Raw genomic sequence first — 19076 nt, forward strand, 5'->3', positions numbered from 1 at the left:
TTGTGTAGAGCACATGGTTCCTGTTATCTCTTCTGAACTTCCTATCATTTAGTTTCGTAGAGTAATGCCCCATAGACTTTCAAGACATTTCAGTTCAGTGATGGAAAGAGAAAATGAGATCTTCCCCATGCACTGAAGCTTGCCAGAAGTTGACCTTGAAGGTTAAAGGGACCCCAATATGTCAGAATTGCAGCAAGGGAGGAACTAGAAGAATATGGTGATATTTCCTAATAGATCATGGATGCTATCTTTTTGATCTATTCAGTTACAAAAAACAGTTGAAACCACATAGGAAATGAATGTGACTTACAATTAAAATGAAAGTAACATTTTACTATTATTTTTTTCCTCAGTGATATGCTGTTTTAAGGATGGTAACAAATTACTTTCAGGTTTTGCTGGGTTTTATTATTTATGCTGTTATTTGAAAAAAAAATGCTTTTTTAGTGATAAAAGTGATATCTAATTACCTGTCAGACTGTGCTCTCTCTAAATCCCAAGAAAGAAATACTCAGACTCCATGGTGTAGAGCAGGATTATTCTTTTACTGGAAAATAAAGTGGAAACGACAGAGCCAATTCCGAAACTGAGAAATTGGCGGGTAGAATACATATACAAAGGAATAGAATTACTCCCCCCCCCCTCCATAGATCAAGTGATTCTTCCAATTAAAACTTCTGAATATGATCATGTGGTCATCTCCAGGTGATGATGAGGCTACTGTCAATTGACCTTGACATATTTTGATAAAAGTTCGCAGTTGCGCAGAAAGGGACAGAAGCTAGCGAAGAAATGGAAAGTTAAAGAAAAGAATCCCCCCTCCCCTTGCTAACCCAGCAAAAGAATGCAAAACACCTCCTGCCTTCTTCCCCTCCAAGATTCCCCCCTCCCACCATGACAGCCGAAAGAGTAAAAATGGCATAGCAGCAGAGGAGCAATAGTTAGAGGATAGAATATAATCAGTATGAAGATTACCTATGTGTGCCTAAAATTACAGAATTTATTTTTTGACTTGCATACGGTTGTATGTTCTTGAGCTCAGGCAATTATGGTTAATTATTTTATTTCTGAAAGCAGCAATAAATGCACCCAGCTGCTTTTTCTTTGAAAAGATAATCACCGATAATTACTTAGATCTGTCTCTACTATATATGCATGAAACTGCTGGTGACTTCTTTTCCAAAAATGAACAGCAGTTTTTTCCCTCTCCTTTCAAGTAATCCTTGCTGGATATTTTAAACTCAGCATCCAGTCAATGAAGACTTTATGTTCTTCTATAAGTCTAGTTGAGTATACAGTTCAGGCTTTGAAATAGTCCTGTTGGGTCCAATATTCATTCTCTCTAACCTCTCCCCTCCAATCACGTAGCTTTAAAATGTAGCTAATAATAGTTCTGAAAACACTGAAATATTAATCACCACTATTTCATTTATAGATGGTAATACTACCAGTAGTGTATGTTTACTTTTTTAGATCAATACAGTGGACATCTATACGTACTGGCAACTTTTGTGCATTTTAGAAAATCTATATGTTTAACAAATCTATCTACATGAGCGGTAGAGAAGTAGTGCACTTAATTCTGACAGTTGTTGCCTGCAATATTCCATTAAATTTTGTTTGGATCAGACCCCCAAAATGGTAAAATGTGAAATTAGAATCAAATTGCAATTAGATTTAATAGACTAGATTTTAAGCAAGTTACACAGAAATGAAATCATGAAAAGACTTAGTGGCTTTTATATCATAAAAATGTTGGCCAGTATTTTAATTTTCCATAGTGGGGTTTTGACATTTTGTTAAATATTTAGATGGAACATAGCAGTCATTTATCAAGCAATGCTAAATATCTTAATTGTAGAACCAGCACTTTTTTCTGTATTTTGCTTTAATAATTGAACAGTGGATGGTTCTTAGTGATTCAGAATCTATGCTAATGCGTAATAAACTCTTTTCATATTTGCTTAATGGCCTGTGAAAGCAAATGTGGTGTTAAAGATACCCACTTTCATTTATCATTCTGCTCTTTCTGAGAATCATACCATTTTTACTTTGATTTCTAGTGTTTCTAGTTTTGTACGGAAAACCACAGGAAAGATTGAGAAAATCGGTACTCTCCATCTGAATCCTGATAGAATCAGACAAGATGTGAAAGATGAAGAGCCACTCTCAGAAGTGCCTGCCAGATTAGAAGCTCAGCCTCTGGAGAAAGAGTGAGTCCGATTACATTTCATCCTGTGCCCAAACTTCTTTTTCTTTTGGTATGATAATGAATTAGGCGGAAGTTGTGAGAGCGCCATCACTTGAGACTTTCAAGAAGAGATTGGACTCCCATCTATCAGAAATGGTGTAAGGTCTCCTGCTTGGGCAGGAGGTTGGACTAGATGACCTACAAGGTCCCTCCCAACTCTGATTATCTGTTATCTGTCAGGGAAACTACTCCTATGTCAGTTAGCTATTGAGCACCTTGCTAGACTTCTCATATTGCAGATACGTGCCTAACAGGTCTTGTTTTGATCCATTTTAAAATGCCATTTAAAATTACTATGGGAATTGAACTGGGATAAAAAAAATACGTTGTAATATAAGTGTAGAGCATTAAGCATACAAAATAGATATTTGATAACAAATGTAGTTAAATCTCTACTCAGAACACTTCTAAGAATGCATGTTTAAATGTAGATTTTAAAATCTGTACTTTTACTGTTGAAATATGAGACTGAATGTAGAAGTAATCACAAAACTAGATTGATCTTCTAAATACTACAGAACTGTACAGAAATGAAACAAAAGAGAGGATTTTTTAACATGCTCCTATTATTTATTAAAATGTCAAGAATTGAGCTACAGAGCCAGTCTCCAGAAGAGGATTACCTTAAAGACCTCAAAGCAGTAACTACAGAAACTCTGTAAGTAAATCAAGGTCTTTTAAAATGTATTGTGTAGTGCTATGTATTCCTTTGAGTAATGACAGATTAAATATAATAAACTCATTTGTAGGGTATATTGGGTGGGATCCAGGGGTGGGATTCACATTTTTTAACAACTGGTTCTGTGGGCATGGCTTGGTGGTCATGTTATTGGCTGGGCATGGCCAACTCAATATCACTCACATTGAGGCATGCATCTCCTCGCCTGGCCTCTCATGACTGTGGGGATGCTGCAACAGTCATAAGTGTGAAAAATGGTCATAAATCACTTTTTTCAGTGCCATTGTAACTTTGAATGGTCACTCCACACAAGAAAGTACCAGCAAAGGAGGGGAAAAAAAACTCCAGAGAAGTTCCTGAGACAGGAAGTCTAGTCCTGCCAAGGATGTAATAAGGGTTAACGGAGAGGCAGTTTCTGTAAGCAACACCAGAATGTTTCCTTCCTGCCTTCCTTACAGGATTAGGCCAGTAATTTCTTCTAACAACCGGTTCTCCGAACTGCTTAGAATGTTAACAACCGGTTCTAGCGAATAGGTGCGAACTGGTAGAATCCCAACCCTGGTGCGATCAGACATATGTTCTGCATGTACTGTAGATGAACTACAATTTACTATGGAAGGAATTCCAATCCAGCAGAGATGTTTGCTAGAAGAAAAGGGGGGAAAGATAATTTTCCAAAATTCTCTTCGTTCAAGCGGATTGCAGATGGCTGGTATGTTATAGGAAGAAAGTGGAATTGACAAAAAGCATTTTTTTCCTTCTGTACAGAAGTAGGGAATTTTGATGTAATCCAACTTCAATATTCAGCTTGAATATTAAGATTATTTTCAGTTAAATTTCTTCTGGAAGTTTCAGGAAGTATGGAAGTTCATAATTTTGCTAGACTAGAATATGGAAGTTGCACAGATAGTTCAATGCTGTAGGAAGAAGGAAAACTAAGTTTCTATATCTTACAGAGGCTTTAAGAATTCATCCTTTGAAATTTTACATGTAGTAGCCAGATTTTGCTGAAACAATCATTGCAACTGCAATCATTAAAATATAAGTAAAATGTCAATGAAAAAAACGTGGCAGGCTTCATAATTGTATTTATTTGAATAATTATAAATTATGATCAACAAAACAAAATGTTGTATGAATGTTATAGTCCATTGGAAGAGTCTGAAATAGAATTGCAGTATTAGCTCAACAGAATTCTTTGCCAACAATTTCTGTATTCACTAAACTACAAGTTGAATATTCTTTCTTTTTTTTTAAAGGTCCAAACTCCAGGATCCACTTGTTTTGTTACAACCACAAAGTTTGAAGGCAATTTTGCTGGATTGGATTCCATTTCTTGAAGAAACCTGTGGATTAAAATCAACTGTTATTTTAAATAATGAGATAACTGAGGGAAACAAAGAAATGCCTTTTCAAGCTGAAGACAAAACTTTTCAAGAAAATGCGCTAAAACACAATGAGCCCAAAAATATAGAAGTAAACACAGTATTGGGAATAAATGGTGAAAGTGAAAATCCAAATACAGTACAGGATGAAACTTGGGAAGAAAATACTAATTCAGTTATAAATTATTATGCTGATAATGTACCACATGAACAGTCTTTGAGGACAGAGACCATTTTCAACCAGCATTACCAGATTAATCCCCCATTTTTAATAGCACAGAACATTAAAAAAGATCTGACAGAGCTGACAACTTTATGTTTTGAATTAAATGTATATGAAAGTTCACAAGTAAATAATGAGCCAGGTGTGCTACCCGATGGTTCATGTGCTCTGGCTTCTAAATTCATTAGAGACTATTTTTTCCTCCTTGATTTAGAAAGGTTGAAGAGATGTATTATTACCTGTCATAACAATCATTCTGAAGTCTGGGATGTCTATATGGAAGGTCTGAAAGGCAAGAGATTTTCAGGGTCTTGTTGGTAGAGTTGTGTCTCGCAGATAAATATGTAGAAAATGCAGTGGTGGGATTAATTTTTTTTTTTTAACTACCGGTTCTGTGAGTGTGACAGGGAAAGGATCCTGTAAAATCTTCAGTCGGGTGGTATTTGCCAGTTCTCCGAACTATTCAAAATTTCTGCTACCGGTTCTCCAGAACTAGTCAGAACCTGCTGAATACCACCTCTGAGAAAATCTTTCGAATTAGATCTGTGGACTGGCGGTTTCCCACACTAGCCTTGGAATTTCTTCTGATTTGAATTATAACATTCAGAATTATTTGGAGAAACCTATTATTATCCAGTGCATATAAATGCACACTATGATTGTGAGTGCAGGAAACCCACATCTAAACTTTTTCATGTCTTTTTTTCCGTATGAAACTCATTAAAAGGGGTTAAATATAATCATATTAAGTTTTTTTATATTTAGTTTATTTAAATATTATTTAAGTAATTTCAATTCAGTTTTAATTCTGATCCTACACATTTGTTTTGAATCTAGGAATACCATTCAAGAGCCAAGTACAGTCTTTAGCCCAAAGAAGATGCTGTACATAGTCCTTGACTTACAACCATTTGTTCAATGACCATTCAAAGTTATAATGGTACTGAAAAGAGTGAATTATGGCCATTTTTCACATTTATGATGATTGCAGCATCCCCATGGTCACATGGTCAAAGTTCAGCTGCTTGGCAAATGTTTCATATTTATGATAGCTGAAGTGTCCCAGGGTCATGTGATGACTTTTTGTGACCTTTTGACAAGCAAAATCAATGAGGAAGCCAAATTCATTTAACAACCAGGTGACTAATTTAGATGATTCCCTTAACATCTGTGGCAAGAAAAGACATAAAATGGGGCAAAATCCATTTAACAACTGTCTCATTTAGCAACAGAAAGTTTGGACTCATTTGTGGTTGTAAGTCAAGGACTACCTCTACTTTTAATACATTAATTTTCCCTTGTTCCACCATGTTCCTTTATACTGTGGTTAGGAATAATTTAAAATAGATTTTATAGATGTGGAGGTGAATGAATAAAATTCCATTATGAATGGGAATCATCTCAAATAATACTGTCTGTTGCCAGTACATTTCGATTAATAATACTAGGACTCAAGAAGTCCTAGAATGTAGCTGAGTATGTATGACCGTAATTTACCGTATTTATCGGGCGTATAACACGCACTTTTTCCCCTGAAAATAGGGGGCAAATGATGTATGCGTGTTATACGCCGATATAATGTTAAGAAGCCAGCGGAGGCCGGGCGGTGCGAGCAGAGGGCAAGCGGAGGCCGGGCGGTGCGAGCGGAGGGCAAGCGGAGGCCGGGCGGTGCGAGCGGAGGCCGGGCGGTGCGAGCGGAGGGCAAGCGGAGGCCGGGCGGTGCGAGCGGAGGCCGGGCGGTGCGGCGGAGGCCGGGCGGTGCGAGCGGAGGGCAAGCGGAGGCCGGGCGGTGCTTCAAAGTTTTATTTAGAAATTTAAATTTTTTACTGAAATTTCCCTCTTAAAATGAAGATGCGTGTTATACGCCTGTGCGTGTTATACGCCGATAAATACGGTAGTTATCGTAGCTACAATAATTTGGATTTGCAATGAAACATATGTACTTTGAAAATACAAAAAGTCTTACCTTTTCATCAAAGTTGCTTTAAGATTGGTACTATGAAAATGTCTTGCCTAATGTTGCTGTTAAGTAACATATAATTATTGATTTCAGAACTGACTTTGACTAGCCCTGTGACAATGGCCCTTGAAAACGGAGATATGTTTAAAACACTGAAGTTGCTAGTTGATTTAGGGCCTTGGGATGCTCCTGTCTTGCTGGCACATGCTGAAAGGTATAAAGCATTAGAGTTGTTTGAATGCATATAGTTTACGGTAATTCTTAGGTATTTACACAGAAAAAAATCATATTCTTTTCAAGAGCCATGTGTAGTTTTTGAAGAAATCTTGTAATATTCCTTATTTTTGTAAATTAAATTTAAGCAAACTTTATTTTCATCATTTTTTCCGTAACTAGTGCAAGAAATTTATTAAAGCTATTCCTTCTAAGAAGAATTGTGTTTTAAATAAATTTTATTTTCTGTGTCTTATTTAATGTAGGCTTTATAAAAAATTCAGAGAAACTTCTCTAAGGCCTTTGACCCGGTTCTACCCTTTGATTGGACCTTCAGATATCAAGCAAATTTGTAAAAATAATCCTGAACATTTTCTAGCATATTTAGACAGCCTTATAAAATCAAAGGCTGAGGATGAACGGTATGTATTATGTTTCCTTAATTTGGAGAAGGGATGCAAGGGATGGGATACAAGGACATGATAAAAATATTAATCCCATCTTAGTGACATTTGAGGAAAGAGAGTCAAATGAAGTTGGTATTAGTAATTGATAGGAAAAAATTTATTCATTAGTTTTATGATCTAGCTATTTTGTCAGCTCAAAAAGATATGCTAAACTAATACTACTGGTATACAATGCATTTTCTTTGTTTTTATAAATTCTAGAATTCTTAAAACTAAATAAACTTAGTGTGGTAACATTTGCTTCTTTTTGCTATTTAAATATATAAATACATTATATTGAATCCAGATTTTAAAAATGTTTGGCTTAATTAGACAGTATAAAGCAGACTAATTATATTTTTTTTTCTAGTTTGTCATTCCTTAGATCTCTTCTCCATCCTGATTCATTACAATTGGAGTGGCTGTGTTTGGCAATGTCACATGATGCCCCGCATAAAACAAGCACAATGGATGCTCATGGAAATCCACGGTTGTAATTTATTAGCTTTTCTGATTAACTATATAGCTCCAAAAGTCTTTTTTCCTAGATTTCATCTACACATTTTTCCTAAGGCCCAATTTAGATAATCAAATCCTAGTGTTAGGAAACAAAATATGTACAAGTTATATTTTGCTCATTTTTAATTCCTCCTCAATGATAAATGAATATCATAAATGTACGATAAACCATTGCTTTTAACCATTGCATTTAAACTATGCCACTATTTGAAGTAAAAGCTCCCCTATTTTATTCCAAATATTTTCTATAGTGCTAGTCCAAGTAACTGCACATCCTAAATGGCCTGAATCAGAAACCACTTTTATCTTCAAACAGAAAAAGCTGTTTGAAACTAGTTCCCTAAAAGTTATAATTTTCTCTAAATTATAACTTTCCCTAAAAGTTATAATTAAAAGAAAAGTTCCAACAGAATATTTCCTGCCTATAATTTGTCCTAGATCGTGTGTAATGAGAAGCTGTTAAAAACAAGGCTTGCTTTCCAAGGTTTATCAGTAAATATCTTTTTATTTTCTCCTTAAGCATGCTCCTTCTTTCTGTTCCCCTTCGTAGTAGTTTATCTGATTAATGGTAGTATAAAATATTTCCTCTATTAATATTGAATTGAATTCTTTGTTGTCATTGCACGTATATACACAGTATACATACAATGAAATTCACAATTACGTATTGATATTATATATTAATAGTATTTATACCTCTTGGTGATGTAGATAGCAGGAGCCAGGAAAATGTGGTAGAGCTTCCTCTTGGCATTTCAAAAACAGCCAACATGTCCCTATTCCACTGTAATCCACCCTGTCTTCTGATTATTAAAACTATAAAGACACATATATTGTCATTGTAGATTGTGATTAGAACTATTTATTGAACCTTCTTTACCAAAAAAAAAAAAAAAACCTAATGTAATTTTCAATTGTTGTTTTCAGGCCACATTCACATTTGTTTACTTGGGGGTATAATCAACTGATTGTACTTTTGCTTAATCTTCCGACTGATGTTGTCCGGAAGGAGAAAATGACTGATATATGTCAAAGCAATGGGTAATAGTTTATTTATTTATTTATTTATTTATTTGATTTGTCAATTGTTTACAAGATAATAAGTACAAGTGTATACATAGTTGTGAATATATGAAATGGGTACATATAAGAAAAATAAAAGAATAAGAGAAACAATAGGACAGGGACGGTAGGCACGTTGGTGCGCTTATGCACGCCCCTACAGACCTCTTAGGAAAGGGGTGAGGTCAATAGTAGACAGTCTAAGGTTAAAGTTTTTGGGGTTTGGGGAAGAGACTAAAGAGTCGGGTAGAGTATTCCAGACATTGACCACTCTATTGCTGAAGTCGTATTTCCTGCAATCAAGTTTGGTGCGGTTTACTTTGAGTTTGTATCTGTTGTGTGCTCTTGTGTTGTTATGGTTAAAGCTGAAGTATTCATTGACAGGTAGGACATTGCAATGTATGATTTTATATACCATGCTTAAGTCGGACCGAAGACGGCGTAATTCGAGGTTTTCTAGTTTTAGAATTTCGAGTCTGGTGGCGTAAGGTATTCTATAACGGGTAGAAGAGTGGAGAACTCTTCTTGTGAAATACTTCTGGACTTTCTCAATTGTGTTAATATCACATACGTGATAAGGATTCCAGACTGATGAACTGTATTCGAGTATTGGTCTAGCAAATGTTTTGTATGCTCTGGTTAGTAGTGAGATATTACCAGAGAAAAAGCAACGTAGGATTAGGTTAACAACTCTTAATGCCTTTTTGGCTATGTAGTTGCAGTGAGCTCTAGCACTTAGATCATTAGAGGTGAGTATTCCCAGGTCCTTTACAGAGCTTGGGTTATCAACAAGATCTTGACTATTCAGTTTGTATTTTATTTTCTGATTTTTTTACCAATATGTAAGACAGAGCATTTGTTTGTTGAGATTTGGAGTTGCCATATGTTAGACCATTCAGATACATAGTCTAGATCTTTTTGAAGGGTAGTAGTATTGTCTGTGGTATTGAACAGCTTTACATCATCAGCGAAGAGAACGCAATTGCTCTTGATATGATCACAAAGGTCGTTTATGTAGATTATGAAGAGAGTTGGTCCTAGAACACTGCCTTGGGGAACACCACTATTGACAGGTACTGGATTTGATAGGGCGTTCCCAATTTTGACCATTTGTTGTCTGTTTGACAGGAATGCTTCTATCCAGTTATTCAGTTGTCCAGAGATACCATAAGATTTTATTTTTAGGAGTAGTTTGTCGTGTACCACTGAATCAAAGGCTTTGCAGAAGTCTATGTAGATTGCGTCTATTGCTTTGCCCTGGTCGAGTTGAGTAGTCCATATGTTTTTGCAGTGTAAGAGTTGCAGATTACAGGATAGTTTTTTTCTGAAACCAAATTGTTTATTGGAGAGTAGGTTGTTTGTCTCTAAATGGAGGATGATGGATTGGTTAATAATTGATTCCATGACTTTACAGGTGACGCAGCATAAGGAGATTGGTCTGTAATTTTCAACTAGGCTTGGGTCTCCTTTTTGAAGATGGGAATGACTGTGGCTTGTAACCATAGGTTGGGCAAGGAGCTGGTTCTGAAAGATCTTTCAAAGATTATGCTTAGAGGTTTGGCTATGGCAGCGGATAGTTTTCTTAAGAAGTAGGCACATATTCCATCCGGTCCAATAGATAGAGATGGTTTTAGGTTGCGTAGTGCTTTTTCAACGTTGTCTACTGTAAAATCGATATGTATTAGATCATTATTGTTGTCTGTGGTACGGCTAGGAAACATTGGGCATGATCCATTACTGTTTACAAACACTGAGCCGAAGAATGTGTTAAAGATGTTGGCTTTAATGGTGTCGTCGCTGCAGTCTTTACCATCAGGTCCTATCAAGGGAGGGATGGACCTTGAGTCTTTTAGTTTGTTGTTTACAAAATTGTAAAAAGCACGGGTGGAATTGGTGCTTAGAAGGTTTTCCTCTTGTTTAATGTGGTAATTGGTGCATTCGGTCTTTATCTGGTGGCATAAATTTTTATATCGGTTTTTGAAATTAGCAACGTGACCAGATTTGTTTTTCCGCCAGAGTGATCTCTTTTTGGATTGAAGTTTCCTTATTGATATGGGTAATCTGCTTTTTGTTTTTTTATTGGAGTTGTTGTTGGAACATATAGTTTGATGACTCTTTTGACTTCAAGTAAAAATATGTTGTAATGATCTTCAACAGTATTGCATCCAGTGAATAGAGATTGCCAATCGAGGGATGAGAGATCGTTATCTATAAGATCATAATTGCCTTTTTTGAAGTTACAACTAGGGATGACATCGTTGTGGTGATTTTTGTGGTGATTTTTTTTTCTTAAAGCATTTTTGAAAAAAACTTCATTTTAATCATATAACATATGTATTTTTGTTTTGTCCTTTTTCCTAATTTTTCCCTTCAGCTTCAGTGTATGATATGCATTATTATTGAGCACAACCATTCTCCCTATATATTTGTATTCTAATTTGCTTCTATGTATTCTGTATTCTTAATAACGTTCCAATACATTATCTGTCTGCTTTACCTATCACAATTTATTAAATCAGTTAAAACAAACCTGTCTTTCTTCCTCTCTCCTCCATCCTTCTTGGTAGATTTTTAAAAATCAGTTTATTAGTTCAGCCCATAATTGCCATTGCTAGAATTTCATTTGTGGGTGGTGATATATGGAAATCATTATTATGGTTGCTGAGTAGATTTTGTGCAACCATGTGTCAACTTTTAATGACCACATACTTTTTCTCAGGATGGATCTGAATAGAAGAATAAGGAAGGGAATATTATTGAATTATATATGGTAATTTGCTACTTTAGTTTGACTAATTGAATTAAATTTACCTGTAAAAAATACAACCCTGAAAAATGTAAACATGAATGGTTCTTAGCTCCTTTGTTTTCTTTCAGTTGGGTCTAATATTTGGACTACACCAAATACCCCAATTTCTTAAACCGATAATGAACTTTGAGATATTTTTTCTCTACTGAATCACTCAAAAATGTATAATTAATAGGAATATGTTTTTGGAAGAGAGCATCTAGTTCGGCCTGTCCTTTTTATAAAGATAGTTATAGTTTACTTATAAAGTGTACATGCTTTAAGTCATTTCCTGTTATAGCTAGTCAGTTTATTCCTTACATAAAAAGGGGGATTTTCACTCTTTTGGATTTCCTTCTTTGTTTTTTCTTTAAAGGAACTGTCCCTGACCCCACCTGTACTATAACATTCAGCTTGCCTCAGGAAGGCCATGAGTTATGAACAATACAGCAAAAAAAAAAAAAAACAAAAAGGAAATTTTCCAAGGCTGCAAGATTAAATACAGTCAAATTATTTGCAGCAACATGGATAAAACTCAAATAGTACTCTTCAGGAAATTACAAAATACATCTGATCTAAAACATTCCTTAACATATGATCATCGGCATCATCAATATTTAAAATGATACCTATTTACAAAGGATTCAGTCAGCACTTGTGCAATGCTCAGCCTCCCGAGTTGCCATCTTGGAGATCAAAAGCTAGCACCCATTTCCCCCCAGGCTCATCCCAATTTCTTATTTAGTCTTTTTGACCAAATTTCCATGGTTTCTATCCTTTACTTATATGCCCCTCCTTCCATTTCCAGAGGTGTCTCTTTTTCTTTACAATGTTTTAGAAGCCTATTATTGTATCCATACTTGTTTCTTTAGATTTTTCCTGATTTCCTTTCTAGTGGGAATTGTTTTCATTTACACTTTTAGTAACACATCCTTTCTGGACACTTCCCCTTCAAGATTTCAAGCAACTAGATTTTACCTACCTTCTAATTTCATCAAACTGCAGTCTTCTGAAATCCAATATGCAAATCTGACTCTCTTCTATTTTTCCCCTTGATATTATGAACATGGTCATTTTCATCATCATTATTTATTCAACCAATTTGTCTGTTGGTAAGGATTTCATTCAAGATAACAGACATTTATTCCTTTTTCTATCTTCTGAAAAATGTTGAGACCTCTGCTTTGTGGCAGAATAGATTTCTAGATGTCAGTAAAAATGGAATACTGCAATGGAATACTGCATATTTGAAAGCTTGATCATTTGGCACAGTCTTCATCCATATCTTCTGCCTGTCCAATTTGTAATAAACTCCCATGATGATATTGTTGTCCCACCCATCTTTTTATCGTTATGTAAATGTTCTCGATGATTTCCATAAATTACCGTAGATAAATTCAATAAATTAGAAATAAATTATTTCAACTAGTTATTTAAGTTGAGAATGTCAATTTAGAAGTTTAATATTTCATTTTATTGTTATAGCTTCTGGCCTGGATATCTTTCTCTCTGTTTGGAGTTGGATAGAAGATCAGACGTATTTATAAAAATTGTTCATTTGGATGACATGGAGTTGTTGAACACTAAAGACGGTTAGTTTAAGAATCAATCATGAATATTAAGTATCTAAGGCATGCTCTTTAATTAACTTTGAAATAAAACAATTTCATGTAACAAAAAACTCTTTGTTTTGGAATTCTATATAAGGAGACATTAGAATATAAATTTTGTACATGTGTTTTAAAAAATATATAGTTCAGCTATAAAGTAATTAAAAAGTACTTTGTGGGTTTTGAAAACCTATTATATTTAATGTTGTTTTGGATTTGTTGTATCCATATAATTAGAGTAGAGTCAAAGTATTAGGATTTCCTAAAAACTTGCCCAAAGGCACTTGTTGAAATGGGCAGCTATAGAAATCAAATCAGATAATCTGCTGGCTCCAGAAGTTGAATAGTGGTAATTGGTGATGATGTCCCTTTCTGCCATTCAGTATTCTCCTTTTATTTAGTCAACATTCATTCCATTCTGTTTATGATGTAAGTTGAGGAAATATCAGAATGTAGGATTTAATGTATTCATGACAATCTAATATGACCTGAAATTACTGAGAAAAGCCCAAACATCTCCAGACTTCTCACTGTGGAATTCTTTCTTTGTTAGTGGAAAGGATTCTACAGCAACCAATAGCCACTAGAGATATCAAAATATTATTCTCTTAATCGGACTTTTTATCTTCCCTTATGGATACAGGTAGTCCTGAGAAGGTTGTAGATTATGTTACTAACTACAGTGATTCACTTAACATCTGTGGCAAGAGGTTTTGTAGAATGAGGACAAAACTCACTTAACAACAGAAATGTTGGGCTTAATTGTGATAATAAGTCAAAGACTACTTGCATAACTTCCATGTTACTTGGAAATTGTGAACAAATTCATTTTAATCTCATTTTCCAATTTTCAACAAGTAAAAGCAATCACTATGGTTTGAATTTATTCATTTGAATAAATGCAAAATGAAATTGAACATATTCCATCTTATCCTATACATTGGATAAGATGTATAGGATAACATGTTGCTAGTATAGCTTTGTATCTTCCACTGATGTGTGTTGAACTTTATAAATCCATTGACTACTATCTAGATCAGATGTAGCGAAAGAAATGCATTGCTGTACTAAGGTATTTGCTGCATATCAAGTAAAATCAAAGTGATTTGCTGTAAATAACTTTTTCCATAAATCAAATCTGTATTTAGGAACCGTTCCAAAGACAATAGAAGAATGGAAGTTCCTTCTTTGCCTCGTGAAGAGTCATCACAACATCCATGTTTCACAAAGGGATATAGCTGTTACTAATGGTACTCCTGAATGGTCAAATTCTGTTACTGTTGAAAATGTTGCACTCCTTGCAGCCAGAATAATTGGTCCAGATCACTCTTTGCAGATGTTACAGGAATGTGATTTGGTAGCTGAATTATCAGAAAGATTTGCCAAGATTTGTGAGATACTAAGAATTGCTGAAAAACGGCAAAGGTAAGTGTTATGAAAATTGCTTCTTACAGACTGTATCCAGAATGCTATATTACGATTTAGAAATGTGAACAGAGTTACAGTGCTTCACAATCAATTTTCTTAAATACTATGATTTCAGTGGTTTTGATACTACGATTTTTTCCTGACAAATAGAATATCAACATGAAATAATAATAAAATACAAAAGCAAAACTTGGTTGCATGAACATTTTTCTTTTTAAAAAAATATACAACTATTACATTTTCATATTCAACATTTCTATCCAAAAATGCAAAAATAGTGCATTAGACTGAATAATTTAAAATGGAAAACAAATTTGAATAAACAATACATAATTAAATAATTCAAGTCTCTTTACTTTTGTGCTTTTTTTCTATTGTGGCAATTTTTTTTCCATTAGAATTTTTCCTATACTTTAAGAGCATTGATCAAAAGAAAGTTTTCCAGGACTTCAGTAAAATAAATTTGCCAATCAAAATAACTCAACCCTCAACAACTTTAAACAGTTTATAAATTTATGATTTATGTTTTGGGAAATTTTGTATAATCCCTCCCCCCCCAAATTTTCTGAAAAATATTTGACCAAAGTTAATATTTAAACGGGTATTGTCACCAGAGGTGTAATACAGTGATCCCCAACCTTTTTGACGCCGCGGCCCGGTACCGGCATCAGCTGGGCGCCGCGGCCGGTCCGGCATCAGCTGGGCGCCGCCATCTTTTTGATGAAAAAGTGCTTCGGTGACCTCACGGAAGCATGCGTTTCATAAAAAGATGGCGGCGCTAGCTCGTGAGCTTTTCTGGGTAGAAATGGCTTTCTACCCGGAAAAGCTCACGAAGCGCTGGCGCCGCCATCTTTTTGATGAAAATGTGCTTCCGGTGAGCTTTCACCCGGAAAAGCTCTCACCGGAAGCACTTTTTCATGAAAAAGATGGTGGCACCAGCAAGCCAGCGGCCCGGTGGTCCGCGGACCGGTGGTTGGGGACCCCTGGTGTAATAGGTAGCAGCTCCTCCATCGGTCTTGAAAGATTTTGACTGATATATCATTTTTAAAGGTTATGTTATATTTAACTATTACTATTATAATTGTAATAATAATTGTAATAATTATAGACCGCGTCTGATGACTCACTATAAAAATTCTCAAATCCAATGCCCATACTTTGTAAAGACTTCCAAGATACTCTACTGTATTTGATGTAATACTGAGTTTCTTCCTTTGATATTAAACAAAATATGGAAACTTCCTTTTCCTGGCTATAGTTTCTTAAAACTAGATTAAATAAATACATCTCTCTTGAAGAAAATTAAAATAGTTTTGTTTTGTGCATTTTCTTTGAGAGTTTTTAAAAAGGGAATTTGGATTTTTATTTATTTTATGAAAGATGATAATAGGTCTTATGAGCTCATAAAAAGTTGTAGCTGTGGTTATGACAAGTATGTTATATTTCTGGGTCAATTAACTTGACAAAATAACTTATTTCTTTACCATTTTTTTCTTTATTCTTTACTTCTGTTGGCAGAGCCCTGATCCAGTCCATGCTAGAAAGATGTGACCGATTTCTGTGGTCTCAACAAGCATTAAATCACCCTGGATTGTAAAGATAATAAAAAGCACAATTTTCTTACATTGCATCGTTTTAAAGAAAAACCTTCCTGTATAGAAAAGGTGCAGTAATTAACATAATAAAGCTTTGGGGTTTTTTTTAGATATCTGTTCAATATTAGAGTATATTCCCAATTATTTATGATAACTGTTGTGTTGCATGACATTATCACCAAAAAGATGGAAAATCATTTAATGCAAAATATTTTTTCAAATAATGGGACAGCCATGAAGATGAAATTCTTTATTCTTCTTATTATATATGTACTAAGTGTTAAATTTGGTTATACTAAAAAGAATGAAATATTTAACAACTTTTCTGTCAAAATTTTTGGATTTTTTAATAAAACAGCTTGCAAATTAATATAATTACAAATACATTATCATTAAAAATCAAGATGTACTTTCTGAATTAAACTGAAATCTTTGGCATGGTGCATTGTTCAGTTAAGCATTGTATGATTGTATCTAACATTCCACATATGTAAAAATATTGTGGAACTTGACTAGTTATATTAAAAAATGAAAGAATAGAATTAAGCAGCAATACTAATATATAATTCCAAATAGACATTCATGTCACTTACATGTATTTAAAACTTGCCAATTTCAGCATTTAGTGAGTTGGTACAATTCACTATGGAATAGAGTGAGGAAAAAAATACCGATATTTTTCTAAAAACATGCCTGAAAGAGGTAGAAAGGGGGACTATCTTACTTTGATTTTCAAGAAACTGAAGACATTGCTGGTAGATAAATGAAACTTTCTTACCTTGCATCTGATTGTGTTTTTCATGTATGCACTTACAATGGTTTGAATAAGCGTCTAAATTATGCTTATGTATGATCCATGGCATGGACCATGTTCTACTATACTAATTTTTGTTGGTCTTGGTAGCTGGGGAAGGGAAAGAGTAATCATAAATTTATAATGATTAGTCTTGCATTTTGTTAAATCGAATTAGAATTGCACCATCTGTATTGTCTATAGCAGTGATCCCCAACCTTTTTTACGCCGCGGCCCGGTACCGGCATCAGCTGGGCGCCGCGGCCCGGTAACAGCATCAGCTGGGCGCCGCCATCTTTTTGATGAAAAAGTGCTTCCGTGACCTCACCGGAAGCACTTTTCATCAAAAGATGGCGGCGCTAGCGTTTAGTGAGCTTTTCCGGATAGAAATGGCTTTCACCCGGAAAAGCTCACGAGCGCTGGCGCCACCATCTTTTTGATGAAAGCGTGCTTCCGGTGAGCTTTCTACCGGAAAAGCTCACCGAAGCACTTTTTCATCAAAAAGATGGCGGCGCCCAGCAAGCCAGCGGCCCGGTAGGACCTGTTCCGCGGACCGGTACCGGTCCACGGACCGGTGGTTGGGGACCCCTGGTCTATAGCATTTCAAGGACATACCATATTTTTCAGAGTATAAGACGCTCTAAAGTATGAGACACACATAGCTTTTGGGAGGAAAACAAGAAAAAAAATCTGCCTCTGCCTCCCAGCAATTTGCCTCCTTGCAGCAAACAACAAACAGCCTGTTTCAGTTTCAACACAGCCTGATTAGCACAAGCAGCTGATTGTCAGTAGGATCTGCAGGGATTTCCATAGCCTATTGCCACCTCCGCGCGCCCCATTTTTGGCCTCTGCATCCCATTTTTAGCCACATGCCCCATTTTTGGCCTCCATGTGCCCCATTTTCTGCCTGCTTCAGGAAGTGGAATTCGGAACAGGCAGAAAATGGGGCGCGCAGAGGCTGAAAATGGGGTGCGATAGGCTATGGCAATCCCTGCACCCTATCAGGAGGCAGATTCTACTGACGATCAGCTGCTTGTGCTAATCAGGCTGTGCTGAAACTGAAACTGAAGCAGGCCGTTTGTTGCAAGGAGGCAAATTGCTGGGAGGCACAGGTCAAACGGTGGAGGCGGCGGGTGGGTGGGGCTTCGGCAACATTTATTGTATAAGACACTGTATAACATTTATTGTATAAGACCCCAACCACTTTTGGGGGTGGAAAAAGTGTGTCTTATACTCCAAAAAATACGGTTCATTTCATGCTCCTACTTATTCATGTGTTTCAGGGTAGAAAGCGTGCAGAAATGTCTTTTTTTCTCTTAGGTTGAATACAGCAAAAGAAAAGAAATTTGTCAGAGTGTTAAATAAAGGGCTGATAACTGTAGGGCACAAGCCAAAGAATCCCATTCTCACATGCAGAAGCTGATTTATGTTTCATCTCCATAGATGCATAGCAGCTTATTATTTTATTTTGGGAACGTTTTCGATGTAACCAGGGGGTAGGCTCGAGCCACACTGTTTAACCCTTGAAATCTGGGCTCACCCTATTGTATAAATGAGTACTTCTTCAAGTTTGTTTTAAAACTGATTTAGATGCACAAGGAGTTCATGAAATAGTACTTATATTTTGCACTGCATTCTATTTTCAAAATTATTTTTAGAGTATGTCTTCTGTCTTCTATTTTTACAAGAAATGATTAACAAGCACTCAGTATTACTTTGTAAGCATTTTGATATTAATACAAATCTGGAATCATGTTCTGTTTTTTATCTAACCTGATATTTAATAAAGTTAATATAATTTCCTTGTTGTTTCTTTATTTTCTAGGACTTTCAGTGATAAAATTTTACCACTGAATGTTAGATTTAGCTTCTTTTTATAATGTCCGTAAGTGTTTCATTGAAAAACATTTCACTTTTCTTAAATATGACTAATAAATTTAATCACATAGAAAGCTTAGAATTGAAACTGAAACTCCCGTGCTTTTCAGCTAAGATTCCTCAAAAGAAATATAAAGCACAGAGAGCAGAGAGAGAAAGCTTTGTCTTGGGACTTGGACTTAAATCTTCCAAATAGATGTGCAATGCCAAAGTTGGTCTTTGTTTTGCTGGGGCAGCTAAATCAAA

At 35.4% G+C, this 19076-nt stretch overlaps 1 protein-coding gene across 1 annotated transcript in view; it reads left to right on the top strand.

The window, feature by feature from the left end:
- Window positions 1-17158, top strand: part of HPS5 (HPS5 biogenesis of lysosomal organelles complex 2 subunit 2) — a 38010-nt gene extending 20852 nt beyond the window's left edge. The window contains exons 14-23 of the mRNA XM_087951092.1: window positions 2064-2213; window positions 2838-2909; window positions 4190-4830; window positions 6592-6712; window positions 6978-7133; window positions 7528-7647; window positions 8604-8717; window positions 13012-13118; window positions 14285-14561; window positions 16083-17158. Of these exons, the coding sequence (XP_087807218.1) occupies window positions 2064-2213; window positions 2838-2909; window positions 4190-4830; window positions 6592-6712; window positions 6978-7133; window positions 7528-7647; window positions 8604-8717; window positions 13012-13118; window positions 14285-14561; window positions 16083-16161 (1837 nt within the window). The 3' untranslated portion in view covers window positions 16162-17158. The remainder of the gene's footprint in view (window positions 1-2063; window positions 2214-2837; window positions 2910-4189; window positions 4831-6591; window positions 6713-6977; window positions 7134-7527; window positions 7648-8603; window positions 8718-13011; window positions 13119-14284; window positions 14562-16082) is intronic.
- The last annotated feature ends 1918 nt before the right edge of the window (window positions 17159-19076 follow it).

This window comes from Notechis scutatus, chromosome 1, assembly GCF_049901735.1.
Source record: "Notechis scutatus isolate UNSWTSFEM ecotype Mainland chromosome 1, rNotScu1.2, whole genome shotgun sequence".
In the NCBI taxonomy this organism is placed as follows: Eukaryota; Metazoa; Chordata; class Lepidosauria; order Squamata; family Elapidae; genus Notechis; species Notechis scutatus.